The 24,010-nt window shown below is 36.2% G+C and overlaps 1 protein-coding gene across 2 annotated transcripts; it reads left to right on the top strand.

Annotated features, from left to right (window-relative positions):
• The first annotated feature begins 43 nt into the window (after window positions 1-43).
• TP53INP1 (tumor protein p53 inducible nuclear protein 1) lies at window positions 44-23,620 on the top strand. 2 transcript variants are annotated; one of them, XM_051970876.1, is made up of 5 exons: window positions 44-4,560; window positions 14,644-14,900; window positions 15,397-15,733; window positions 17,479-17,610; window positions 19,123-19,218. In XM_051970876.1, the coding sequence occupies exons 2-4, from the start codon at window positions 14,792-14,794 to the stop codon at window positions 17,570-17,572; spliced, it is 540 nt and encodes a 179-aa protein (XP_051826836.1). In that variant the 5' UTR covers window positions 44-4,560; window positions 14,644-14,791; the 3' UTR covers window positions 17,573-17,610; window positions 19,123-19,218. The 2 variants fall into 2 exon arrangements, with proteins under 2 accessions (XP_051826836.1, XP_051826835.1); XM_051970875.1 differs by lacking the exon at window positions 17,479-17,610 and having other exon boundaries at window positions 56-4,560; window positions 19,123-23,620.
• The last annotated feature ends 390 nt before the right edge of the window (window positions 23,621-24,010 follow it).

Here is a 24,010-nt window from a genome sequence, read left to right as displayed (position 1 = left end):
GTTTATCCTGAGTACAGAATGATGTACTGTATCCAGAGCAAAGCTAAGCTTTTAAGTCTTTATTTTTTGTGTTTCCCTTTTTTTATTAATTTTTTTCTGATTATACATACATATTAACTTTTTAAATACACATTTATGAATCATATTGGGAGAGAAAAATCAGAACAAAAAGGAAAAACTACAGGAGGAAAAAAAACACACAAAAAAGAAAAGAACATAGTATATATTGATTAATATTCAATCTCCATAGTTATCTTTCTGGATGCAGATGACATTTTCTGTCCAAAGTTTATTGGGACTGCCTTGGATCACTGAACCACTGAGAAGAATCAAGTCTTTCATAGTTGATTATTACACAATCTTGCTGTTACTGTGTACAATATATTTCTGGTTCTTCTTGTTTTGCTCAGGATCAGTTCATATAAATCTTTCCAGACCTTTCTAAAATCAGCTTGTCCATCATTTTTTTATGGAACAATAATATTCCATTATCTTCATATACTACAATTTATTCAACCATTCCCAATTGATGGGCAAGTGTGAAGTCCGAGCTAGCTCCCTGGAGGTCTCAGGAACAGCTGGAGTCAGGATAAGCCAAAGTCCTTGGTCTTCATGGGGAGAAGTGAAGGAGGCAGATAAACTGCCACAAGGTTGCCACTAACCTCCCTTCTCCTGGTCCTGCTGCCAAGTGAAGTTCTCTCACCTCTCTCACTCCAACCCCCTAATCCCTATCTACAATTCACTTAACCCCAAACATTGAGCCAGCATTAACTGAGAGAAGAGCAATTCCAAACATATGCTAATAGAGTCATTGTCCAATAGATAATTAGCCTTAAGTGCTTGGTTGTTTGATTCAAGTGCACCTCTTCAGAGTTTCAGCTCTTTACAAGCATTACTCATTTTCCAGTTCTTTGCTACCACAAAAAGAACTGCTACAAACATTTTTGCATATGAGGATCCTTTTCTCTCCTTTATGATTCCCTCAGGATACAGACACACTATTGGTACTGCTGAGTCAAAGGATTTGCACAGTTTTAAAGCCCTTTGGGTATAGTTCCAAATTGCTCTCCAAAATGGTTGGTTGCATTAGTTCACAACTCCACCAACAATGCATTAGTGTTCCAATTTTCCCACATCCCTTCAACATTTATCACTATCTCTTTGCTTTTAGTCTTTGGAGCCAACAATAATAGCTAGAATTTATATAGCACTTTTAAGGCTTATAATATATTTTACAAGTGTTTATTGTTATTGTTTGTCTTTCATTTTTCGAAGAGGATCAATGACATCACAGGAGATGCTTTGACTTTGAAGTGAATTGGATTTAAGTGAGGCAGAGTTGGACAAAGTTGTTAGCCTCCCTCTTTCTTGAAGTTATTTGAAGGCCAGTAGCAGGACAAAAGTCAAGATGACTAGGGCTGGCCCAGGATACAGTGGATGACCTTGGCACTGATGCCTGATTAAACTCTAAATACTCCACAGTGCCTGCTTTTGCCACCTTCAAGGCAGTTCGAACAAATTGTTCTCATCTGACTATTCCAGTTGGGAAAGATCCTTACAATATCCCTATGAAGTAGTTGTTATTATTCTTCTCATTTTACTGATAAGAAAACTGAGGCTGAGAGACATTAAGTGATTTACTTAAGGTCACAGAGTTAGGGAGTATATGAGATCATAGATGAACTCATCTTCCAGACTATAGTGCTAACTGTTCCAAGGTGACTCCTCTCCTCCACACATCACTGTTATGCTTCTTTTTGTTTGTGTCTTCCCCGGTTAATATTGTAAACTCCTTGAAGGCACGGGACTATCTTTTGCTATAACCCAAAGCTAAGCAATGGGCCTGGTATACAGTAGGTGCTTAATAAATGTTTATTGATAGCTAGGTAGTACAATGGATAGAATGCTACCTCTGGAGTCCAGGGAAACCAACATTCAAATATGGCCTCAAGCATTTGCAAGCTGTGTAATTCTGGGCAAGTCATTTGATTTGCCTCAATTTCCTCATCTTTAAAATGGGGTTAATGGCATTTACTTACCAGGGTTGTTATGAGCTCAAATCAAAAAAAAAAAAAAAAATTAAAGCTTTTTATTTTCAAAATATATGTATAGTTTTCAGCATTCACCTTTTCAAAACCTTGTGTTCCAAATATTTTTCTTCCTCCCTTCTCCCCATCCCCACCCTTAGACAGCAAGTAATCTCTGAATCATCCTGCTGATCATTTCTTACAGAACAATAATATTTCATAACATTCATATACCACAATTTATTCAGCCATTCCCCAAGTGATGGCATCCACTCAGTTTCCATCGAAACATCCACTACAAAAAGGGCTGCCACAAACATTTTTGCACATGTGGGTCCCTTTCCCTCCTTTAAGATCTCTTTGGGATACAGGCCCAGTAAAGACACTGCTAGATCAAAGGGTATGCACAGTTGATGGCTTTTTTGGTCAAATGAAATAATTGCAAAGCACTTAGCATAATGCCTGGCATATGGTACAAGCCTACATATTAACTATAAGTGATAGAAAAGGAGAAAGCAGTTCTGTTTTGAAAGGAGATTACTTTCTAAAGGAAGAAGACTATATAAAAAGAAGAAAAGGGGGACTAGAGCAGAGAGTGGTAAAGAGAAGTGAGTGCAGCTAGGAGATGTGACACAGGTTTGGCCCTTCTTAAATGGAGGTTCTTGAAGGAGCATTCCAACCCAAGGGAGAGGCCTGAAGAAGCAAGTAAACATTCCAGGATTGGATGGAGCTTCCAATGGAGAGGTGTAGCTAGGTAGAAAAAAGTCCTCCAATAGCCTTACTCTTAGGTGACTGCTACTGTGGCTCTTTGTGTTAAAGTAGTAGAGTAACCTAGAGCCAAGATTGCATCACATTTACATCAATCTTAAGTTCTACCACTTTATCAAGAGGTTCCCATACATGCTAGTATTTCAAGATGACAAGTTTATAGGAAACACAATACTTATTCCTGATCTCAATTTTTCTTATTTTACGGAATTGTTTTGAGTCTCAAGATAATTTATGCCTCTGCAAATTTTCAAGTGTTATATATCAATTATCATCATTGGTTATTAGGTAGGATGTGTATTCTGCAAAAATGGCCCTAAATCTTTTGGTTTGATGATTGCTGGACTGCGAAACCTCTAAGATCCCTTTCAGCTCTTATTCTGAGCCAATGAGCATAATATATTGTCTAGATATGAGTACTAACCCTTACATTATGGTTACCTTTTTTTATATAAGATTGGGATTTGAACTAGTACCATTTGTTACAGAATCATTTTGAAGAGCTGATAATATAAAGATTTGTAACCAAAAATCTTCATTTAAGTGAATTACTGCTGTTGCTGCCACTTGGTCCCAGGACTCTTTCCCGTAGATAAATACGTTTTCCCGGGCCTATCATTCCCCACTTTTTTACACAAGATTAATAAAGAAAATAAGTTATATTTGTATAACACTTTATGCTTTAAAACTTACTGGTTTTTGAACCGCTACCTAAATACCTTGCGAAATATTTTATCCCCATTTTATAGATGAGGAAACAGGCCTAAGAAAGTAAGGGACGTGCCAAAAAGTCACAAAACAAAGTTGGCGCAGAGAGCCAAGGACACCGGGAGGTGCCCCGCGCAGGCGGGAGGTGGAGCTCCCGGAACCCGCTTTGGGCCGCACCTGGGCGGCCCGACTCCTCCTTTCACACTCTTCGCAGGCTTCCAGGTGGAGACAACTGGTTCAGTTTCCTGAGCCTGGGCTTGCAAATGGAGGTGGAGCCTTAGAGGAGATGGGGGGAGGGAAGGCCCTGGACAAAGAGAGTCCTGCTGGAGCCTGCACTTGACGATAGCCCAAGAGAAAAAGATCAGAGATCAGCTCCTCCAGGGAGATACGGTCGAGCGTAGACCAGACAAGGTCTCAGGTCCCGCGGGCCCCCGTTTACCGGCGAGAACAAGATTCAGCCTTTTCCCTAGGGGTCGCGGGAAGTCAACTCTGCTTGGCCAGTAATTCTCAGGGGTGCCTCCCAGAAAGTGCTTCTTGTACTTCTCAGGCGCAGGTCCTCACGTCCAAGCCTTCTCCGACTCTCCTCGGCTGGTCTCCAAGCCCCTCCCCCCGCCCCGGCTTTCCCCTGTCCCTCCCTCCTAAGTACTTCTCTCCTTTGTTGCCCGGGCTTGTTTCTAACTTGAGAAGGTCTCGGGGCCTCGCCGCCAGGTCACGTGCGTTGGTGACAGCCTCTCCCTAGGCGGCCGCGCGGTCGCTTCTCTTCTTATTGGCCGCTGGGCCCGGAGGGCGGCTCCAAGGGAGGAGCCGGGGGCGGGGCGGCCCATCAGCTGTTCCGTGAGCTCTACAACAACAAAAGGACTGGAGGCAGCGGTGCTGCGATTCAGCAGCTCAGCAGCTCGGGCCGGTGCGGCAGCAGCAGCGGCAGCGCTAGGAGAGAGGACGAGAACTGAGAGCAGGACGCCGCTCGCTGCCCCCCCGCTAGGCTCTTCGCCGCTACCTCAGCCGCCCGGGGTGTTCCGAACCGTGCCCCACTAGCTGCTCAGTCCCCGAGGCCAGAGTGAGTGTCCGGGCGTGGGAGGGGAATGGGTGCCGAGAGCGCCCCGTTGGCTTCGTTGGGTCACTTCCTGGCCCAGACCGGGCCACGGGCAAGAGGAGGTTGACCGCCCTGCGTCCGTCGCCTGGCTCCCCCAACCTTCCTTGGGCCGCGCCCGCATCGCTTTTTATTGACTTTTTACTTCCTCTTCCCGAGCTGCGGGGAATCAACCCCCGCTATCTCAAGCCGCAGAGGACCCTTTAGCTGCGACTACCGGCCAGAGTGAGGAGCCGAGCGGCAGTCGGGGCGGGGGCACAGGGCGGTAGCCTGGGAGAGGGGCTGCCCTAGGAACCGCTGGAACCGGGTACGCGTCTGGTGTCTGGTTACCGCCTCCTCCCCCTCCGGGTGGCCTGTTTTCTCTGCCATAGTGGGCAGGACCTCTTCTTTTCTCCGCCTCCTTGGGCTCTCCTCATCTACTGCACCTCTTTAGGCTGTTTGTCGGGACACCTCAGCCCAGACCCTTGTGCTCCCACCCGCATTTCCATCTCCCGGCTTCTTATAGGTCCCAGCTGCACTCCACTTTGCCTTTCCTTTAATTATTCTCTATATGCTGTATATAGTTGTATGTACTTAGTTGTGGGTATATATTTACTCACATTGGATTTCTGAGTTCCTCGATGTCCGGACTGCCCTTTAAAGGTTTCTCTTTGTATTCCCGGTGCTTAGCACAGTGTCTGGGACTTGACAATTCTTTTGACGGACTTCATTTCGGAGAGGAGCTCCATCCCATTTCCTTCTGATTGGAAAACCCGTACTGAAGTCGCTTCCTCAGCTTCTATCGTTGCTATTTCCATCTTGCTTCCCAGTGACATTATATCAGACCAGTTAATCAGTAAGCATTTATTAAGCACGCACGATGTGCCAGTCATTGTGCTATGCTACAAAGAAAATCAGTCATGTATACTTAATATTTTTGCTTTTGGCTTCCCTCTAATAGATGACCACTTAGGATACTTTTGAGTTGGCCAAATGGCCCCTTGGTCCGTTCTTATATATTACAATCCTTAATGCACTCGAGCTCATCAAACCTTGGTGTCCTCATTATAAAATAAGGATTGTATTAACATCTCACTGAATGTGAGGAAAACAATGTGTTGACTTTGTGAGTATAAGTTTGCAGTAATCTTGTGGAGGTGATGCTAGTGGGACTTAGAGGAAAACTTCGTAGGATCTGACATGGCCTTGGTAAGAATCATCAATCACTTTGTCGCCCTAGGACAGCCTGGCGTTCCTCACTCTGTTGACTACATCGGGATCACATTTTTTGGGCCCAGAGAACTTTTGCCTGCCTCAGTGGAGGAAGTTCTCAGATCCTTAAAGAATTGAATTGAGTATTAGCTGCTTTATATAGCTAAGCTAGTTGCTAGTGCTCTCCTGAAGCATTTACAATTAACAAAAACCTGACCAGTTGTTATTGTAGATGTTATATTAGTATGTTAATTAATTTCGTGTTTACCTTCGAGGCTAGGAATAATAGTGAAAAGCCCTTTTCCTGATATTTTTAGGGAGTTAGCTATCTTTGTCCACTCTGGTTCTTCTATATTTTGAGTAAGTTTGGGGGATTAAGGAGTGAAAACTGATCTTTCTGGTTAGTTTTAATACTTTATTCCTTCACACTATTTAAATGTGCCATGAATTAATGTGCACTGTATTTCCATCCCTAATAATGTTTTTTTTTTTTTGCTTCACCAAAAACAAAACAAAACACACATACACACACACACACACACACACACACACACACAAAAAACAAAAAAAAAAAACCTGTGAATAGTACAGTATGAACTCCTATGACTGAGTAAAATTGGCTTGGAGAAATGTCAGTGATTTGCCCAAGTCATTGTTCTTTTTAAAATACTTTCTACCACTTTAAAGGATTTTAAAGATGATGAAGTTTAGACTTTTATCATTTTACAGATGAAGAGACTGTCCACTGTTATAGCTAATTTGCAAGGAGATGAAAATTGTACAGGTCACCTAACAATTCTTTTCCAGACTTCATTTAAAAAAGCCTGTAAATGGTTTTTAAATATTTGAGTAAAGAAATGACATAACTCAATGCTTTGGGTCATTAAAATTATTTGTTTGGTAATAGCCTACATACCAGAAGTGGATTTTTAAAATATGTTTTAAAAATGTGAGAAATCAGAATTTTTTGGGATTTGGAAGTTTGGGGAGGGCAAGATAAAAATTTTAGGTCTTCAGAGCCTATAGTGTAATCTGGGGGGAAAACGTTTTGAAAGTCTTAGGCTAATATAATTCATGTGACTAGATTATCTTCTATCACCTCATCCTTTTTCTTTTTTAAAAATGTCTTATTCTGTCCTAAGGAGTGGCATGACTTTGAAAACTTTAAATTAATGAGTGGCAATCAACTACTTAAATGCTATCTTTTTGTATTCTTTCCTCCTGAATAATCGGCCTAGGTCTGTACTTGAAATCTTTTTTGTATTTGGAGGTCTGTCTGAGCTAGAATTCTAAATGGCTTAGCTGAGGCACGGGAATAAGACTTAAGTGGTAGCTGTAAAAATCAAGCTTTAAATTTTCCGACAGAAATAAGGAATATGAAAAGAAAAAGGGAAGATGAATTCTTGGTAGTCTGAAACTTAAATCAAGTACTGACTATATATTTAGATTGAGAACTTTAATCAATGGTTTTTTTTTTTTTTAATTTTGTTTTGGAGCCGCCTACTGGCAGCTCAAGTACAATTAAAAAAAAAAAAAAAACTATCCAAGTGAAACTAGTAGGTTGTAAAAAGTAACTCTGATTTGAGACTACATTGTATCTTAGGCTTAAATTCTGGGACGCCAAACAAAGTATAACAAGATTTTTTTATCTTGTTTAATTGTAAAAATAAATCACAAGGAGAAAAAAATTCCTTTTCATATCATGCACAAGGGCATTTTACATTGTGTTTCAATCTACATCTTATAGACAGGAAATCTGCTTCATTCATGGCTAGGCAAAACCGGCTGTACAAACCTTTGGGATGTGTGTAAGACTAAATTCCATTCCCATAAATATTAAGCTTAGTCTTGTCTATATAAATGCTTCATCCAGTGAAATAAGTGGTATAAGTAGTATTTACACAAGTTTTTCAAATAAAGCATAGAGAAATTAAGTGACATGGTCATGTTCTTGGTCATATAGTCAGTTGTGAACCCAAAGTGAATCTTGATCTTTTCTACTCTAGAATCAGAATCTTGCCTTGCTATCCGTACAGAATAGGACAGAATTCCCTTGTTTTATAGGTTTGATCCCAGAACTCTGCCCAGTTTTTCTTTAATCATATTAAACATAATCCAAAACCTACCCTGTCAAATACAATTTGTAGTTCATAATTCTATTTGATTTCTAGATTTATATTTTAAAATTTGTCAGTTTTGAATTTAGCAGGTAGGTGGTGAAATAAAATCTAGGCTCAAAGTCAGGAAGACCTGAGTTTAAATCTGGCTTCTGATACTTTACTAGCAGTGTGATCCTATCCTCTTTGCCTTAGTTTCCTCATCTGTTGAAGTAAAGGACAAACCGCACCAGAAAACCCTGAAGGGGTCACAAAATTTGCTTGAAGTAATTTTTCAATTTTATCTTCTGAATCCTATATTGGTTTATATAGTAATACTGGTTTCATTTGAGGTAATGCCCAATTAGCAAAGACAATTGAATTGGTAAATGTGCAAAGCAGTGAATGCCTGATGAGCTCATGAAAATTTGTGAAATTTATACTGATTATCTGAAGTGCTACTTGGCCATACCAGTTTTTTTTTTTTTTTTTTTTTTAAGAGTCGCTAGGCATTGTGCAAAGGTGATAAAATTTTCTCATTTGACCTAACCTAATTTGTCCAAAAAGTATTCTGCTGAGGGGTAGCAGAATGGCATTGCTAGGACAATGACGATACCTGTGTTAAATTCTAAAAGTTTAGTAGATGAATTCTTCAGATAAAGATAGTAACATGGTATAAATGTAGTGTGCTGGATTTTGATCCAAAAATTCACATCCTGATTCTCCTCTATTTATAACCTAGTATGACCTGGGATAGGTTCCTCGGAGGCTGTTTTTTTTCTTTAGACTAGATAAGTGGTGTCAGGCTCAAATAGAACTAATTCCTTATTGTAAAAACATATATTTGCTAAGTTGAACTGAATTTTTGTTTTTTGATAAAACATTTTTCAGTTACATTTTAATTTGATTCAGGCCACACTTGGGGAGTTTTGTAGGCCATGAGTTTGATACCTCTAGAGTAGATGAACTCTTCTAGCTTTAAACAAATGATTCTTCTGAAAGCTTGCCATTCTTAATTTTTTTCTTTGGACAGCAACTCTTCCTACTAGTCACATAGCATCGACTCCTTCTGAGTCATTATTTCTTTCCAGTTGTTGACCAGAAATTGACCCCAGAAATTGGTTACCAGTAATTGCTTCTATTAGTTTTATTACTCCAAAATTTCTCCCATCAGGTTCATTCTCCCTGCAACCAAATGTTCCTGTCTTTTTTCCCCTGAAATATTCTAACAACTGTGTGATCTTGGTCAAGTCAACCTCTATAAGTCATCTATAAAATGAGGAGTATGAATGACTAAGCTCACTTCCACTCCTGAATCTGTTTTGTGAACGTCATGCCTGCAGGCTGTCTTCCCTCTCATTCATTTTTCAGTACTGCCTGAGTAACTCCATTTGATCACTGTGTGGAACAGTTACGACCCACTCTTCTTGATCTGGTTGACCAACTGTTCATGGAGTTTTCTTGTCAGAAATACTGGAATGATTTGCTATTTCCTTCTTTTTTTTTTTTTTTCCCCTTAATGCAATCCCTGTTAAGTGACATGACATGCAGCTTAATAAGTGTGGATTTGAACTCAAAGATGAGTATTCCTGACTTCAGGTATAGCATTCTGTCCACTGCATCACCTAGCTGCTCTTGGCTCCATTGTACTAATTGGTTATTCTTTACTGACTATTCAGGAGGAGCCTATTCATGCTAACTTTATTTGTGTACAACCTATTCTCTGGATTTCTTAATTGCTTAAGGTAAATAGCTCCAAATCCAGTTATCTAAATCCCTTCAAAGTGTAGCTTTACCCTTCATTAGATCTTAAGTATCTTCTGCCTTGCTGATTATATTCTATTTGAATATTCTACTCTTTGTCCAACCCATATTCTGAAGCTCTTCTATGTTGTGCTTCTGACCATACTATAATGCTTATCTACCAAAATGAAAGTGAATTTTTTGAAAGTGAATTTAGCACTTTATATAATTTATTTTGCACTTATGAGTTTATTCATCATAATTTGCATTTTCCCCCTATAGTCTTTTCCTCTTTGTTAGACTGTGAACTTGTTTTCAACAAAGTTTATACCATGTCTTGCTATCTACAGGAGTGCCTTTCATACTTTAAATGAATCATTTAATGAATTTTGAATACATGCAGAATCCTGAGAGTCCTTGCCCAACTGAATCCCATGGTTAGACCAACTTGATGTTTATCTTTCCTGTGGATTATATAATATTTCTCTGCATTTGTTAAAATAATACTATGTGACTGGCACTGAGGTACAGTATTTAGTTATCTTAGAATCAGTGTCTTAAAAACAATGTATTTTAGAGATGGAAACTTTTCATATCTAGTCCAAATTATTTTTATAGGTAAGGAAATGAAGCTGTAGAGGAGGAAAGTGGCATCTAATTTTCCCTTACCCCTTTCCCTAGACAGCCAATATTATCAGTTCAGAGGTTTGCTACTATTAAATGTGATTTGTGAGTAAATAATATTAAGAATTGATTATAGTCCTCATTAACTGGATTAAAGAGGTCAAAAAAGCTTGGGTATATCTTTTTGGAATTGTGCTTTCAAAAGGTTTTGAAAGAATAGCTACGATTATAGAGCATTGAATGTTTCCAGCAAAAAAGTTTCCACTAAATAAGCATCATAGGAAAGCTGGACATAGTCAACTGCTTCTGGGCCACACCCTTGTTCCTCATAGTAGGAAAATTTACCAGGAGGCAGACAAGCTACAGTAACCAACAGTATTTTCCTGAGCAGGATTTCCTGCTTTATAATTGATACAATATTTAGCCTACTTGGAGCCTCATCATTGGGCTTTTTCTCTGAAGCAGTTTGCCAAAAGGGTGATATAATAATAGCTAGCACTGAAAAGTGCTTCATTAATGTTATCTAGTTTTATCCTCATAAAAACCTTAAGAAGTAGATGTACTGGTTATACAAAAAGAGGTGAAAGAAAAGTCCTGTCCTTAAGAAGCTCACAGTCTAATCAAGTTAAAACGGCAAGCAAACATATTTACAATATTTGCATATAACCAAGCTATATACATTATAAATAGGAAATAAAACAGAAGGCTTTACAACTAAAAGGAGTTAGGAAAGGCTTCATATAAAAGCTAGGAATATAGTTGATTCATAGAGGAAGCCTGGGAAGCCAGTCACATACCATGTTAGAAAAGGGATCTAAACCCAGGTCTTCTGATTTCTAACTATCACTAAAGTTATTAATTTGTCTTCCTGGTCTGAACCTTGATTGTAGTGTAGATGCTTCATGTTAACTTAATTGAATGAAGCATGGATAGGAATGATTTTGGAAACAATGTGGCATAGTTTCATCTAAGTTAAAATCAGTACACAGGACAACTTAATAGAAGTGAGAGAGCACTTTGAAATGCATTTAACTTTTTTTTTTTAATAGCTTTTTGTTTTCAAAATACATGCAAAGATCATTTTCAATATTCATCCTTGCAAAACCTTCTGTTCCAAATTTTTCTCCCTTTCTTCCCCCTACCGCCTTCCCTAAACATCAAGTAATCCAATATAAATTACACATGTGCAATTCTTCTATATATATTTCCATATTTATTATAATGAAAAAGAAAAATCAGCTCAAGAAGTTTAAAAAAAAAAGAAAACAAAAAGCAAGCAAACAACAACAAAAGATGAAAATATTATGTTATGATCCACACTTGGTCCCCACAGACCTCTCTCTGGGTGCAGATGGCTTTCTCCATCACAAGACCATTGGCCTGAATCACCTCATTGGTTTCCAGAAAACTAGCCAGGTCCCAGGTGAAAGAGGCAGACTATGAAGGAGATAAAGATTTTTTGACTTATAAAAGTCTGGCTATTCTTATGGTGATTACTCTGCTGAAATGAAGGCTGATCCCAAGACCTCCAGAAAGCTAACCAGAACATTACAATTTTCAAACTAAATTAAAACCATTTTCAGTCATATTTAATAAATTTTCTAAATCACTATTGATCAGAGAAATGAAAAATAAAACTGAAGTATCACTACACATCTCTCAGATTGGCTAAGATGACAAGAAAAGATGATAAATGTTGGAGATGTGGGAACACTGGGAGACTAATACATTGTTGATGGAGTTGTGAATGGATCCAATCATTCTGAAGAGCAATTTGGAACTATACCCTAAGGGCTAGCAAACTTCACTTGGCATCAGATCATGTAGGTCTCTCTGTGCCTCTCTGAAATCATCGGGCTGATCTTTTCTTACAGAACAATAATAACATAACACTTATATACCATAACTTAAGTCAGCCATTCCTCAACTGATGGGCATCCACTTGAGTTTCCAGTTCTTTGACACTACAAAAATGACTGCTATAAACATGTTTGCACATGTGGGTCCCTTTTCCTTCTTTATGGTCTCTTGGATACAAGCGCAGTAAAGACCTTGTGTATCAAAGTGTATGCATAGTTTGCTAGTCCTTAGGGTATAGTTCCAAATTGCTCTTCAGAATGATTGGATCCATTCACAACTCCATCAACAATGTATTAAGTCTCCCAGTGTTCCCACATCTCCAACATTTATCATCTTTTCTTGTCATCTTAGCCAATCTGAGAGATGTGTAGTGATACTTCAGTTTTATTTTTCATTTCTCTGATCAATAGTGATTTAGAAAAATTATTAAATATGACTGAAAATGGTTTTAATTTAGTTTGAAAATTGTAATGTTCTGGTTAGCTTTCTGGAGGTCTTGGGATCAGCCTTCATTTCAGCAGAGTAATCACCATAAGAATAGCCAGACTTTTATAAGTCAAAAAATCTTTATCTCCTTCATAGTCTGCCTCTTTCACCTGGGACCTGGCTAGTTTTCTGGAAGGCCTTCTGATGGGATTTGATCTCAATAGATAAACGAAGGACAGGCCAGCCACCATGATGGTGGGAGATGGGAGATTTATATACTCTATTACAAGTATATCATTATAGGTGTCAATCTTGTAGAACTATATTAAGTAATAAGTACATGTAAAACTAGATAACCATTGTCTTATCAGTTTCACTGAGTTACACTTTGTAGGACTAAATCAATCATACGAAGCCGTAAGTATATTTCTCCAAAGTTCCTGCCCTTTACAGAAAATTATTTGTGTCCTTTGGCCATTTATCAATTGAAGAATGGCTTGTATTGTTATACATTTGAATCAATTCTCTCTATTTTAAAAATGAGGCCTTTATCAGAACCCTTGGGATGTAAAAATTTTTTCCCAGTTTTCTGCTTCCATTCTAATTTTGTCTGTTGGTTTTGTTTGTATAAAACTGATTTTATAAAATAAAATATTATGAAATATGTAAACATACATTATGTATATAAATTAATATAATCAAAGTTATTCATTTTGTATTTTATAATATATTCTAGTTCTTTGGCCATAAAATCCCTTCCTTCTCCATAGATCTGAGATAGATTATCCTTTGTTCTCCTAAATTTTTTGTAGCATAATTCCTTATGTTTAAATCATGAACCTATTTTGACCTTCTCTTACTATAAGGTGTTAGGTGTTGGTTAATACCTAGTTTCTGCCATATTATTTTCCAGTTTTTTCAGCAATTTTTGTCAAATAGTGAATTCTTATCCCAGAAGCTGGGTCTTTGATTTTATTAAACAGTAGATTACTATAATCATTGACTGTTATATCTTGTGAATCTAACTTATTCCACCAATCAACTGTATTTCTTAGCCAATACTAAATGGTTTTGATGACCACTGCTTTGTAATATAGTTTTAGGTCTGATACAGTTAGACCACCTTCATTTGCAGGAAATGTATTATTTTAAAGAACTAAATTTTATTATTTTGTAATCAAATATTTTCTACATGAACTTTTTCTTAATAGTATTTTATTTTTCCTTTTGCATGTAATGAGATTTCCATAGTTCTTTCTGTGGATGCAAATGTCATTTTCCATCCCAAATCTATTGGAATTGTCTTGTATCACAGCATTGCTGAGAAGAGCTAAGTCTATCATAGTTGCCCATCCACACAATCTAGCTATTATTATGTAGCATGTTATATTGGTTTTGCTCACTTCTTTCAGCATCAGTTCCTATAAATCTTTTTTCATTATATATAGTTCATATAAATCTTTTCTGAAATCGGTCTCATTTCTTATAGAACAATAATACTACATTACATTCATAGAACTTATTTAGCCATTCCCCCATTAATGAGCATTTGTCCTTTTCCCTCTTTTAAAATCATTTTGGGATACACTTATAGTAGTGATACTGTTCAAAGGGTATATACCCAGTTTGATAGCCCTTTGGGCCAGTAGGTATCTGAGGCTGCATTTGAACATGGAAACTATTGTGACTTAAAGGCCTTCAGCACTTTTATCTTCTGCACTACCTAATAGACTGACTGTTGGATGATATTGAATCCTAATTTTGCATAAATAAAATGAACATTTTCGTCTTTTGAATTCCGTACTCACAGTAACCTCAGTGACTACTGCACTACTTTATTTGTACTGTGCCATAAATAGGACTGTGATTAAAAGTATGTATGGGGCAGACAGAACTGACTGGCTTCCTTCAGTGGCATTACAAATACTTTTGATTAAACATGTAAGCAGGTTGGCTACTAAAGCAAATACAGTATAGGAAAGAAGTGATATTTTTTCCTCTGCCATATAGAAAAGCAATTGGCTAGTACCTTTCTAGAAATAAAGATAAGACTCAAGATTAGAGTGCTATAAATGTGTGTTTAACTATAATCATTCTTTTTCTGTTTCAGCTGAGGATAATGATTCTTCATACTCCATATCTTTCTTAAATAAGAATTTATGCACTTTAATTTCCTGTCGTGCCATTGGGTTTATCGAAGACACCGTTTTTGAAATCGCAGCTACAGAACTAGCCAAAGTTTCATTCTTGCCTTAACAATGTTCCAGAGATTGAATAGTATGTTTGTGGGTGAAATCAAGACCTCTAGCAAAGAACCAGAATTTAGTGAAAAAGATGATGATGAATGGATTCTTGTTGACTTTATAGGTAAGAGATCTTCAGTATATAATCATTATGAGAAGTGGTAAATATTCTCAGTTTTTGCATAAATAAATCAGCAATTCTGAAGTCTTACAAGACTAAAATAAAAATTTTGTGGTAGTGTACCAAAGTAACTTTGATTTTCTAACCTTAAAAAAACTAAGAAAATTAGACTTAATTTTATAGGAAATCCATTTTATTACAGATAATATTTTCATTTTTTTGTTTTCTGGCAATTTATTTGCTTTAAAAAACACAGTCCAAGAAAAATCAGTTTTAAAGAGCCATTAGGCATTTAGTCATCACTGATAATCATTTAGCTGACTAACAGAAAACCAAACCTTTGTTAAGAAAACAGAAGCAAGTAAACATTATATGTGATGTTAACATTTTCTCTTTTTTCCCCCTTTTATGTTCCATGAATTTATTTACATAATCAATGTGATGTCCATTCCACTGTGGAACTGTTGAAACATCTTGTTCAATTTGGAACACAATCTAGACACTAATTTTTCAACAGAAGTCGAAGAGGAAGACATCAGTGAAGAATCTCCTACTGATCATCCTCCAGTTTTTTCTTGTTTACCAGCTTCCCTGGAATGTTTAGCTGATACTAGTGAATCTTGCTACGTCCAATTTGAGGCCTGTCCAATGGAGGAGAGTTGGTTTATTACCCCTCCCCCATGCTTTACTGCAGGTGGATTAACCACTATCAAGGTGGAAACCAGTCCTTTGGAAAACCTTCTAATAGAACATCCCAGCATGTCTGTTTATAATTCCTCCAGGAATCTTAATGAGGGTAGCTGTGAGACCGAATTTCATAATCCAAGCAGTCCTAGGTAAGTTGTAAGTAACATATGTAACACAAAGTCTAATTTTAGATGAAAAGATAAAATATTTCAAACAAACTTTAAAGATTTAATGAAAAGATGTACATGTTAACATAATTATGGTAAATGTGAAAAAATCACAAGACTTAAAAAAAAGTTTTTTTTAACCACATGACTATAATATATGTATTAAACTATCCCATCTAGAAGTAACTTTAAAATAAGTGAATTATACTTGACCTCTGTCTAAAGCTATAAATGGCATCTTGAAATGTTGCCATGTTTACCAGAATTCTGCCCTCTACCCCATGATACAGGATTTAGGTATTTTAATTTAAAAGTTAGATTTTACATAATTCAAAGAGGGATGAATGTATTTCCCTCTAAATGGTGACCAGCTATTTTAGATATTTGATTTGAGTTTTGGACACAGCCTTGTATTTATATTTTGCCAAAGCATTTCTTTGCTGTTAATATTTACAAAGCATGTCAAAATCACAAAATGCTTTATATTTTCATAGGTTTGTATAATCTTAAAAGGTAAGGTTTGCAAGGCAAGGCAAGTATCTCTAAACAGCCATTTATTTTAGATTATCCAAAGCCAGATTCCTAGGTCTTCATCACTTCATTTGTCTAAATATTTACCTTCTGTCTTATTTGTACGTAGACAATGTCGCTGAATAGTATCCATAAGTGATAGATGAAATGAAAATACGCTCCCTGAATTGAAGAGGATATTCAGAAATTTATAAAAAATTAAGGTTAAAAATAAGGATTATTGACTTGCTGTTAATTGATTGGCTAAAAAAGACTGTTTGGAAAACATGCCTTAACTGGCCTGAATTATTGTGTTCAGTCTTAACCAAGTCTGCTATAATATTTAATCTGCCTAAAGTATACTTAATCCAAAACATTAAGTCTATAACCAGTTTAAAACATTCAGACTAAAAGTTTAAGGAGAGAAGAAAGTAGTTGATTAGTTTCATTCTTTGTTAATCAAAGCATTTTGGTTTTTTGCTGAGGCAATTGGGGTTAATTGCCCAGAGCCACAAAGCTAGGAAGTGTTAAGTGTCTAGGGTCAGATTTGAAGTTTTCCTGACTTCAAGGCTGGTATCCTATCCACTGCACCACCTAGCTGCCCCAAGCATTTTTTTTTAATTTCACACCTAACTTTCTCTAGTTGAGTAGTAAAGGATAATGTAATTATGATATTGTTAATGTATAAATGATAGAAAGTTAACATCTAGCTTTACAGTGTTTTAAAGACCCCTTAAATGTCCTTTAAAATCACCCAATTATTCTTATATGAACAAGCTTTGTATTTCCTTTTTATTTTTGTTTTTTTATTTAAAGCTCTGAATTGCAGGCAATTCCCAGCTTACACTCAGGTCTGTACTCAACACTTCCCTGTTGACCCACACATATATAGTTACTCCAAGCAGAGATAAGGAGCCTGTCTTTGAGGTGACAGGTGTGCCTGAAAATGTAGACCAAGCATGTGAAGAAATAGAAATGCATATTGCCATGTGTACTGGAAACTACATTGAGCTAAATGAAGAAAATGATTTCCATTACAATGGTACAGATGTGAGCTTTGAAGGGGGCACCCTTAGCTCAGCATGGCTTCCGTGCTCATGCTTCCCTCCTGATGTCTCCACTCCCCTATCCTCAATTCTGCTCTTTACTGGCTCTTGCCCGAGCCTGCTTAGGAACCCTCTGGTTCTCCTCTTACCCCAGACCTGGTCTAATTCTAGGCCTGGAAGTGGTGAAGGGGAAGTAGAGGGAGGAAAAACTTCAAACTCAGCAGCCATCCCTCTCTCAGACTTCCTTCTGACTGCAGTGTCCTAGTAAGGGAAAAACCTTGATTGGAGGATGTCGATGAAAAGGTAAGCACTGAGCCAAGCCCTGGGATCTTAGGAAGGGAACAAACAGGGATGGAGTAATTGGGGGAGGGGGGATATTGGTATCAGGGGATGAAAAGTTAAATAAGGAATGCTTAATCAATATTATACATGCAATATTTTCTGCCCAAGAACCCCCTCCTCCTGATACACACACACCCAATATTATTATTGGGTATTTAATAACTGATTTTCTACAATTTTCAAATTCTTAATGATGCATCTAACCCATTATGGGCGCTAGGTGTCACTTTTAAACAAATAAGATGGATTATTTCGATAGTTGTGTTACTGATTGGTCTATTTTAGTGATGCTACTATAGATTATTTTATTATAGAACTGAAGGGATCTTACAAGGCTGACTTGGGAGTCATGGTTCATACCCGATTGCAATTAAGCCTTTATAAGATTTATTTGTGATAAATTATGTTCTGTCACAATCTTAATTAGGCCTTACTAATATATAACTTTGAATAAATCAGTTTTAGTAAAGAAGGTTTTACCAAAACCATACCTTAGAGTTAAACTAGAGCTTGAAATATCTTTAGTTGTTTAATAGTACACCCTTTAATATTGTAGGGCTAGGAAAAGCTGCTTAAAGCTCACTGGCACATTAGATATTTGATCACCTTGGGACCCATGCAGCATCTTAAAGTCCATTAGAAAGACTCTGAATTTGTGATAATCTTTAAGAAAAAAAGATGATTTTAAATTTCAAAATTTACAAAAGTGGAAGCATTTTTATGATTATGAATTCTTCGATTTAGAAAAATCCATATAGTTAAACATATAATCCATTCAGCAAAAACTTATTGAGCATGTATTTTTTATGATCATGTTCTTCCTAAATATACAAAAGCAAATGATTGAAAATAACCATGTAAATTTGGCTGTGCAAATCTGAATCTCATCTGTAGTATGTATTGGGAATCACAATTTTGAATTCAGATCAGTACTATTTTTGTCTTTAATGAAGAATATACTATAATGCTATAGTTCATGCTATCATATATAACATTTCTGAAAGCAACTATTTCTCAGGGCCTTTTGTAGTTTGGGTTACATAATAGCACTCTGAGTAAAATCAATTCTAGATCAACTTAAGATTCAGCATTTTATTCTAAACTAAAACTTATTTGAGGAGTAGTTTCTTGTATACCTGAGAAAGTGTTCATTATTGGTCAAATTGTATATGGTCAAATTTGTGTATCCCCAAACATTTTTAACGCTACAAGCTTGTTAAGAACATTGTTATCCAATTGTTGGCTCTTCTCTTAAGAGGTATCTAAAGTGCTCTACTATTCTGTACTACAAATGTAGTGAGTCTTATGGATGTTTTAGCTAAATCTTACCCCAAAGACTTTACTGCACAAAGACCTTTATAATGCTAATGTAATTTCAGATTTAGTTTAAAAAAAAAAAACTTGATAAATAACTGATGGATTTAGTTAATAACATTCTGTTTGTGAAGATTTGACATGTTTTTGCTATTTCAGAATGGAAATACGGAATGAAGTGGGGCAACATGTTCACTGCTATGTTGCAGCTCTTGCTGCTCATTCAACTTTTCTCGAACAAACCAAGAGCTTTCGTCCCACCCCGTGGATAAAAGAACATGGTGAAAGACATTCTCTGAACAGAAATAACCTCCGTCGCCAAAATCTTACCAGGGATTGCCACTCTCGGCAAATCAAGCACAATGGGTGGGTTGTTCACCAGCCTTGCCAGCGTCAGTATAATTACTGAGAATTCCAAGTCTTAATCATATCAATTTGTTGGTATATTGCTCTTGGTTTTATGTGTGAGTGTGGGTGAGTGTGATGTGTGTACATACACTCAAATAACGAAGGTGTGTATTTGCAGCTTGACTGATGATCAATCATTTAAATAGAATTGTTTTTCTAGATAATTTTTTTTAAAAAAATTACATTCTGTATGTCACACAATGCCTTGCTCTTAAGAGTTAACTTTTTCCTAAATTTTTTTCAGAATGTTTTAGAAACAGTACAATTGCAGTGTTTTGTATTTTGAGAATATCTGATGACTCAACTAAGTTATGTGAATTAGTTGGCATTTTAAAGAAATTTCTTACTGAGTGATGGAATAGTCAGGTTTCAGCTGAATTTCTTTTCTTTTTCTTTCTTTTTTGTATTAAACAAAAGTTTGAGTAAACAGAATTTCTCAGGGTCAGCCATACACTTTAATGACCAGTACTTGATAATCTTTTCTGTATATAATGAACTTTTTTTTTTAAACCACACTAATAAGCATGAAAAGGCAATGGTTGCCATGGACATAATGGAATCATGGCTGGACTTTTCTATTGAAAGAGAACTTGATATTATACTATTTTCTCATATAGTTCATTTTGATGTCAGGTACATTTAGTTAATAGATCGGAGTTAGCTATCTTTCTGATTATTATAATGATGTGGTACAAATATTGCAGGTTATGGGACAGAAATACTGTTTCATTTAGTAAAATTTAAGGCAGATATGTGGTTTATACTTAGAAGTGTTCATTTTGTGTAAAGATGCTCATTTGTTCCAGTGTTTAGATTACTTAAGAGATCATCTTTTTGCCTATTGATTAGTCATTATAATTGTGTACAATTTAATACAGCCTCTTCACTTTTACACAATGAGAAGCTAAAGTCTTTATTTCTAACCCAGGAACAGGTTTTAAAAGCCTGTGCTGATAATGTGGTGTGGTATGCATGGTTTGACCCTTGACAAACATTGCTTCCAGACTAAGATTGTCTTGAATGAAAATTAGTAGCTGGAGTTTTATTGTTTTGTTTTTTGGGGGGAGGAGTTTCTTGCTCTATGGGCTAATTTTTCTGTTTTGGGAAAAATCTACCCTGTTCTGTTTTCCTCATTCAATAAGGGGAATAAGAATAGCTACCTCACAGGGATGTTGTGAGGATTGTAAATGTTTGGAGTTAGAAGATTTCTAGAACTGGACTTCATATAATTCCAAGGGACTCTGTCTACTGAATTGGTTGTTATTTGGCTAAGTATCTGCCCAGGGCTGTTTGGTTAGTTCAAGAGAGCATGGTGCTAATGAAGACCAAGCTCTGATTTAATTTCCTTCAGGACAATTAATAAGTTTCACAAGAGAAAACGTGACAGATTTACCATTAATCTATAGCTAGCCACTTTACAATTTTTAAAGATAGTATTTAGTGATGACTTAACTGGAGCTGTTCACACTACAAATTCCCAGTTCCTTATATGACCCAAAGACACATAATTAGAACCCAAAAGCCCATTTTCTACTAAGATTAGAAGAATAGCACCAGGCTGATAATTTATCCTACTACAATCCAGTCCTGACTAAATAGTAAATGCATGTTAAGATGCTTTCAGAAGGAAAGGCATTATAATCATGCAGAGTATTATTTTACATGGCTCTGTCTTGACTTCAGATGCCAGGAACTATGGGAATCTTTTCTTCCCCTTTTAAGTGGGAAAAGCTGTGTTGAATAGCACGGGGTGATTGTGATTCAACAAGGTCAAATGGTTAGTGTGTTTAAATGCTTAAAATAGTTTGTTCTTCCAATAGCATTAAGAAAGTGTCATTTTCAGAACAGGGGATTTGTCTACTTTTCATGGCCTTCCCCATTATTTATTTTTTCTGATTAGGGGCCAAGTCCACAAAGCTCTGTCAAACTGGGCAAGTATTTTGTTAAAAACTGTTTGTGTTTACATGGGAGAAGAATGATTTAGAAACTGTTTGCTGATAGGGCAGTACAGTTGGATAACTTGAAAATAATATGACTAAATGACTTCTTGTAAAGCTTCTGAGTATTGAGAAGGAAGATTTATACATAGGTTACATGAAGTGCTGGTACCTCAAACTAGATCTGACATTCAGTTGTGAAAATTTGCTATGGCCACATGAACAGATTAGTATAGAAGATTATTGTATTTCTTTTCTAGAGGGCTATTAATTCACTCAGTTTTGTTAGTTACTGCCTAACAGCTAGTTTTGTAAGCTTAAAATTCTTTTTTTCAAAAACTGTTGGAATTGTATGGAGTGAGAGTTATGTGTACTATAAGCATGCTGTGGTATTTATGTTGGCATCAAAATTTCCCATTTAAAATGTAGTTAATTCTTGATTATTCAAGGTGCAAGGCCAGTAGCCTCGTTGGAAATGTGAATCTGATGTAAAATAAAACATGGCCAAAGAGATAAGATTTTAAAGTTTATTAATAAATGTTAGTGGTCTGAATGAAATCACTTAATCTATGCTCCATGAAATTCATATAAGGAGAAATAATACCCCTTTTAAAATTTCTTCAACTTTTTTCACTGTTGGCAGTTTTTGTTAATATCATTTAGGTAGACATCACATTCTGTACTTCATATAGTCTTATTACTGTGCTATAAACTGAAATTAATTATCCATGATTTATCTTCCATATGAATGCATTATTCATTTTAAGTTTGGTTTGTTTAGTATTTTTGCAGTTCTAAAAGTGGTTCAATCCAAAAATTTTCTGCTATGGGGAATTCTTGTTATTGTCCCTGACTTGATTCATGCTACATGCTTTGTTTATATACTCTTCTGTCATCATTCTGTCCCAGCCCTACGCTAACTTTTCTAGTGGAGAACAGTATATTTGCCTGATAAACCTTTTGCAAGTTTTGCTTATTTTATGCTTTCAAAGTAAAATCATACTTTTCTTGATTTCCTTTAGCAGGAAAAGAGCAAGGAAGAATATAGCCTAAATTCTTACTTTCTTAGAGTTGGAAAAGACAAAAATGAAGGAAGATTGAATTTGTTCACTTTAAATTAGAGCTGTAAATTATCATTTTAAATAATGAGATTGAATAGTGAAATGAAAAGAACTTACAAGTCTTGGGGCTTTTACTTTTACTAAAGAAAGTTTGAGACTGCTCCTTTCTTTTGGAGATACTAATCTGTTTGGTGGTTTGTGTTTGTTTTAGTAATGTTATTACAGTTTTTAAAGGTCTGTTCTTACTAATTCTTGTAGAACTGGGCCTACAGAATTGAAGATCTTTGTCAGTAGTCAAGTTAGATAGGGTGATTTCATCCATTTCCATATGTGTGTTTGAAATGTTATTTAAATTTTTTTATCTAGAAAAAGTCAATTTTTGTGGTTTAGCTTTGTCATATACCAGTTTTCTTAAAACTGTCCAAGTTTAAGCAGTTTGAAAACTTAGGTAGGAGGATATCTGTTTTAATACCTTTATTTTGGGAGAAGTTACTTTCAGAAAAGGCAGCTTCAGTGCAAGATGATATATATGGTTGCATATCATTGGGGATTCTTTTAATATATATGATGGAATTTTTGTTGTTGTTTTGGATTTAAACCTAAATGTTACGCTCCACATAACAATACTTTGTATTTTGTCTGGGATTTTTTTTTCTGTTTACAAATTGAGTCACTAGTGGAAAGGCTGGAGTATATGAAGGGAGTCTGCTGTCTCACCTTTGATTTGTTTTCCTCAGAGGTTCTGAACTTTATGTTTATATGTTACATATAAAGTAAAAGAAATGGCTTTGATTTAATATTGTGAACATGTTGATCCCTTTCCCCTTAACCCCCAAGGTAATACATTTTGTAACTAGATTAAATAGTATTGTCAATTGGACTATGTGCCTTGTAAATGTGTTTCTATACACAGAAAAATTTGAACAACTTGAAAGACTCGAGGACATTCAGTTAGGAGAAATACTGTACATCAATCTATGCATAAATGGCAGCTTATTTCTTGAGCCACTCACTGTCTAGTTTGTTTTTGTAGAAAATTTGATATCGATTGGTTCACAGAGGAATGGTTGGTTTAACAAAACAGAATGAATAATACAATACAGCACTTTGCCAAAAAACAAGTGTAGCATTGCTTAAACATGTGTACCAATACCAGTTTTTGTATGGGGGGAGGGGTCCTGGTGCATTTTGCACTTCTTGAAAATGTACTGGTCTTTACCTGTCAGCAAATAAATGTCTTTTGCTTCAAAATTATTTGTCCCTTTTTTGATTTTTGAAATCTTTTTTTATAGCAGTAAAAAATAGAATATTTCACAAAAAATACCAAGTAATCACAAATTCATAGTAGGGTCACTTAGTTTTGCACAGATAAAGTCTTCATATGTATGTATTTTGAATCCCAGGAGAAATAGCTGCTAGATTCCTCAAATCTAGTACCCCCAAAGTGTTAAGGATATGATTTCTTTGGATTATAAAAAATATTTTCTCAACCATTCTTGATATGCACCAGTATCCTGGATGTCCTTGGTAATCCCTGACCAAACATGGATTTTGTTATTTAGGAAGGAAGTATTATGGTCATGTGGGTATTACTTGGTATTAGTACTGGCATAGTAATTTTCAAAAAACAAGTTCTTATTC

The sequence above is a fragment of the Antechinus flavipes genome, chromosome 1 (genome assembly GCF_016432865.1).
Source record: "Antechinus flavipes isolate AdamAnt ecotype Samford, QLD, Australia chromosome 1, AdamAnt_v2, whole genome shotgun sequence".
NCBI lineage: Eukaryota > Metazoa > Chordata > Mammalia > Dasyuromorphia > Dasyuridae > Antechinus > Antechinus flavipes.
This window is presented reverse-complemented; position numbering and strand designations above follow the sequence as displayed.

Excerpts from the sequence above, each read along its gene's own strand:
- TP53INP1 (XM_051970875.1), top strand. The coding sequence starts at position 14,792 with ATGTTCCAGAGATTGAATAGTATGTTTGTGGGTGAAATCAAGACCTCT. Across the intron at positions 14,901-15,396 it reads GATTCTTGTTGACTTTATAG|ACACTAATTTTTCAACAGAA; the intron begins GTAAGAGATCTT and ends AACACAATCTAG. Across the intron at positions 15,734-19,122 it reads CATAATCCAAGCAGTCCTAG|AATGGAAATACGGAATGAAG; the intron begins GTAAGTTGTAAG and ends TTGCTATTTCAG.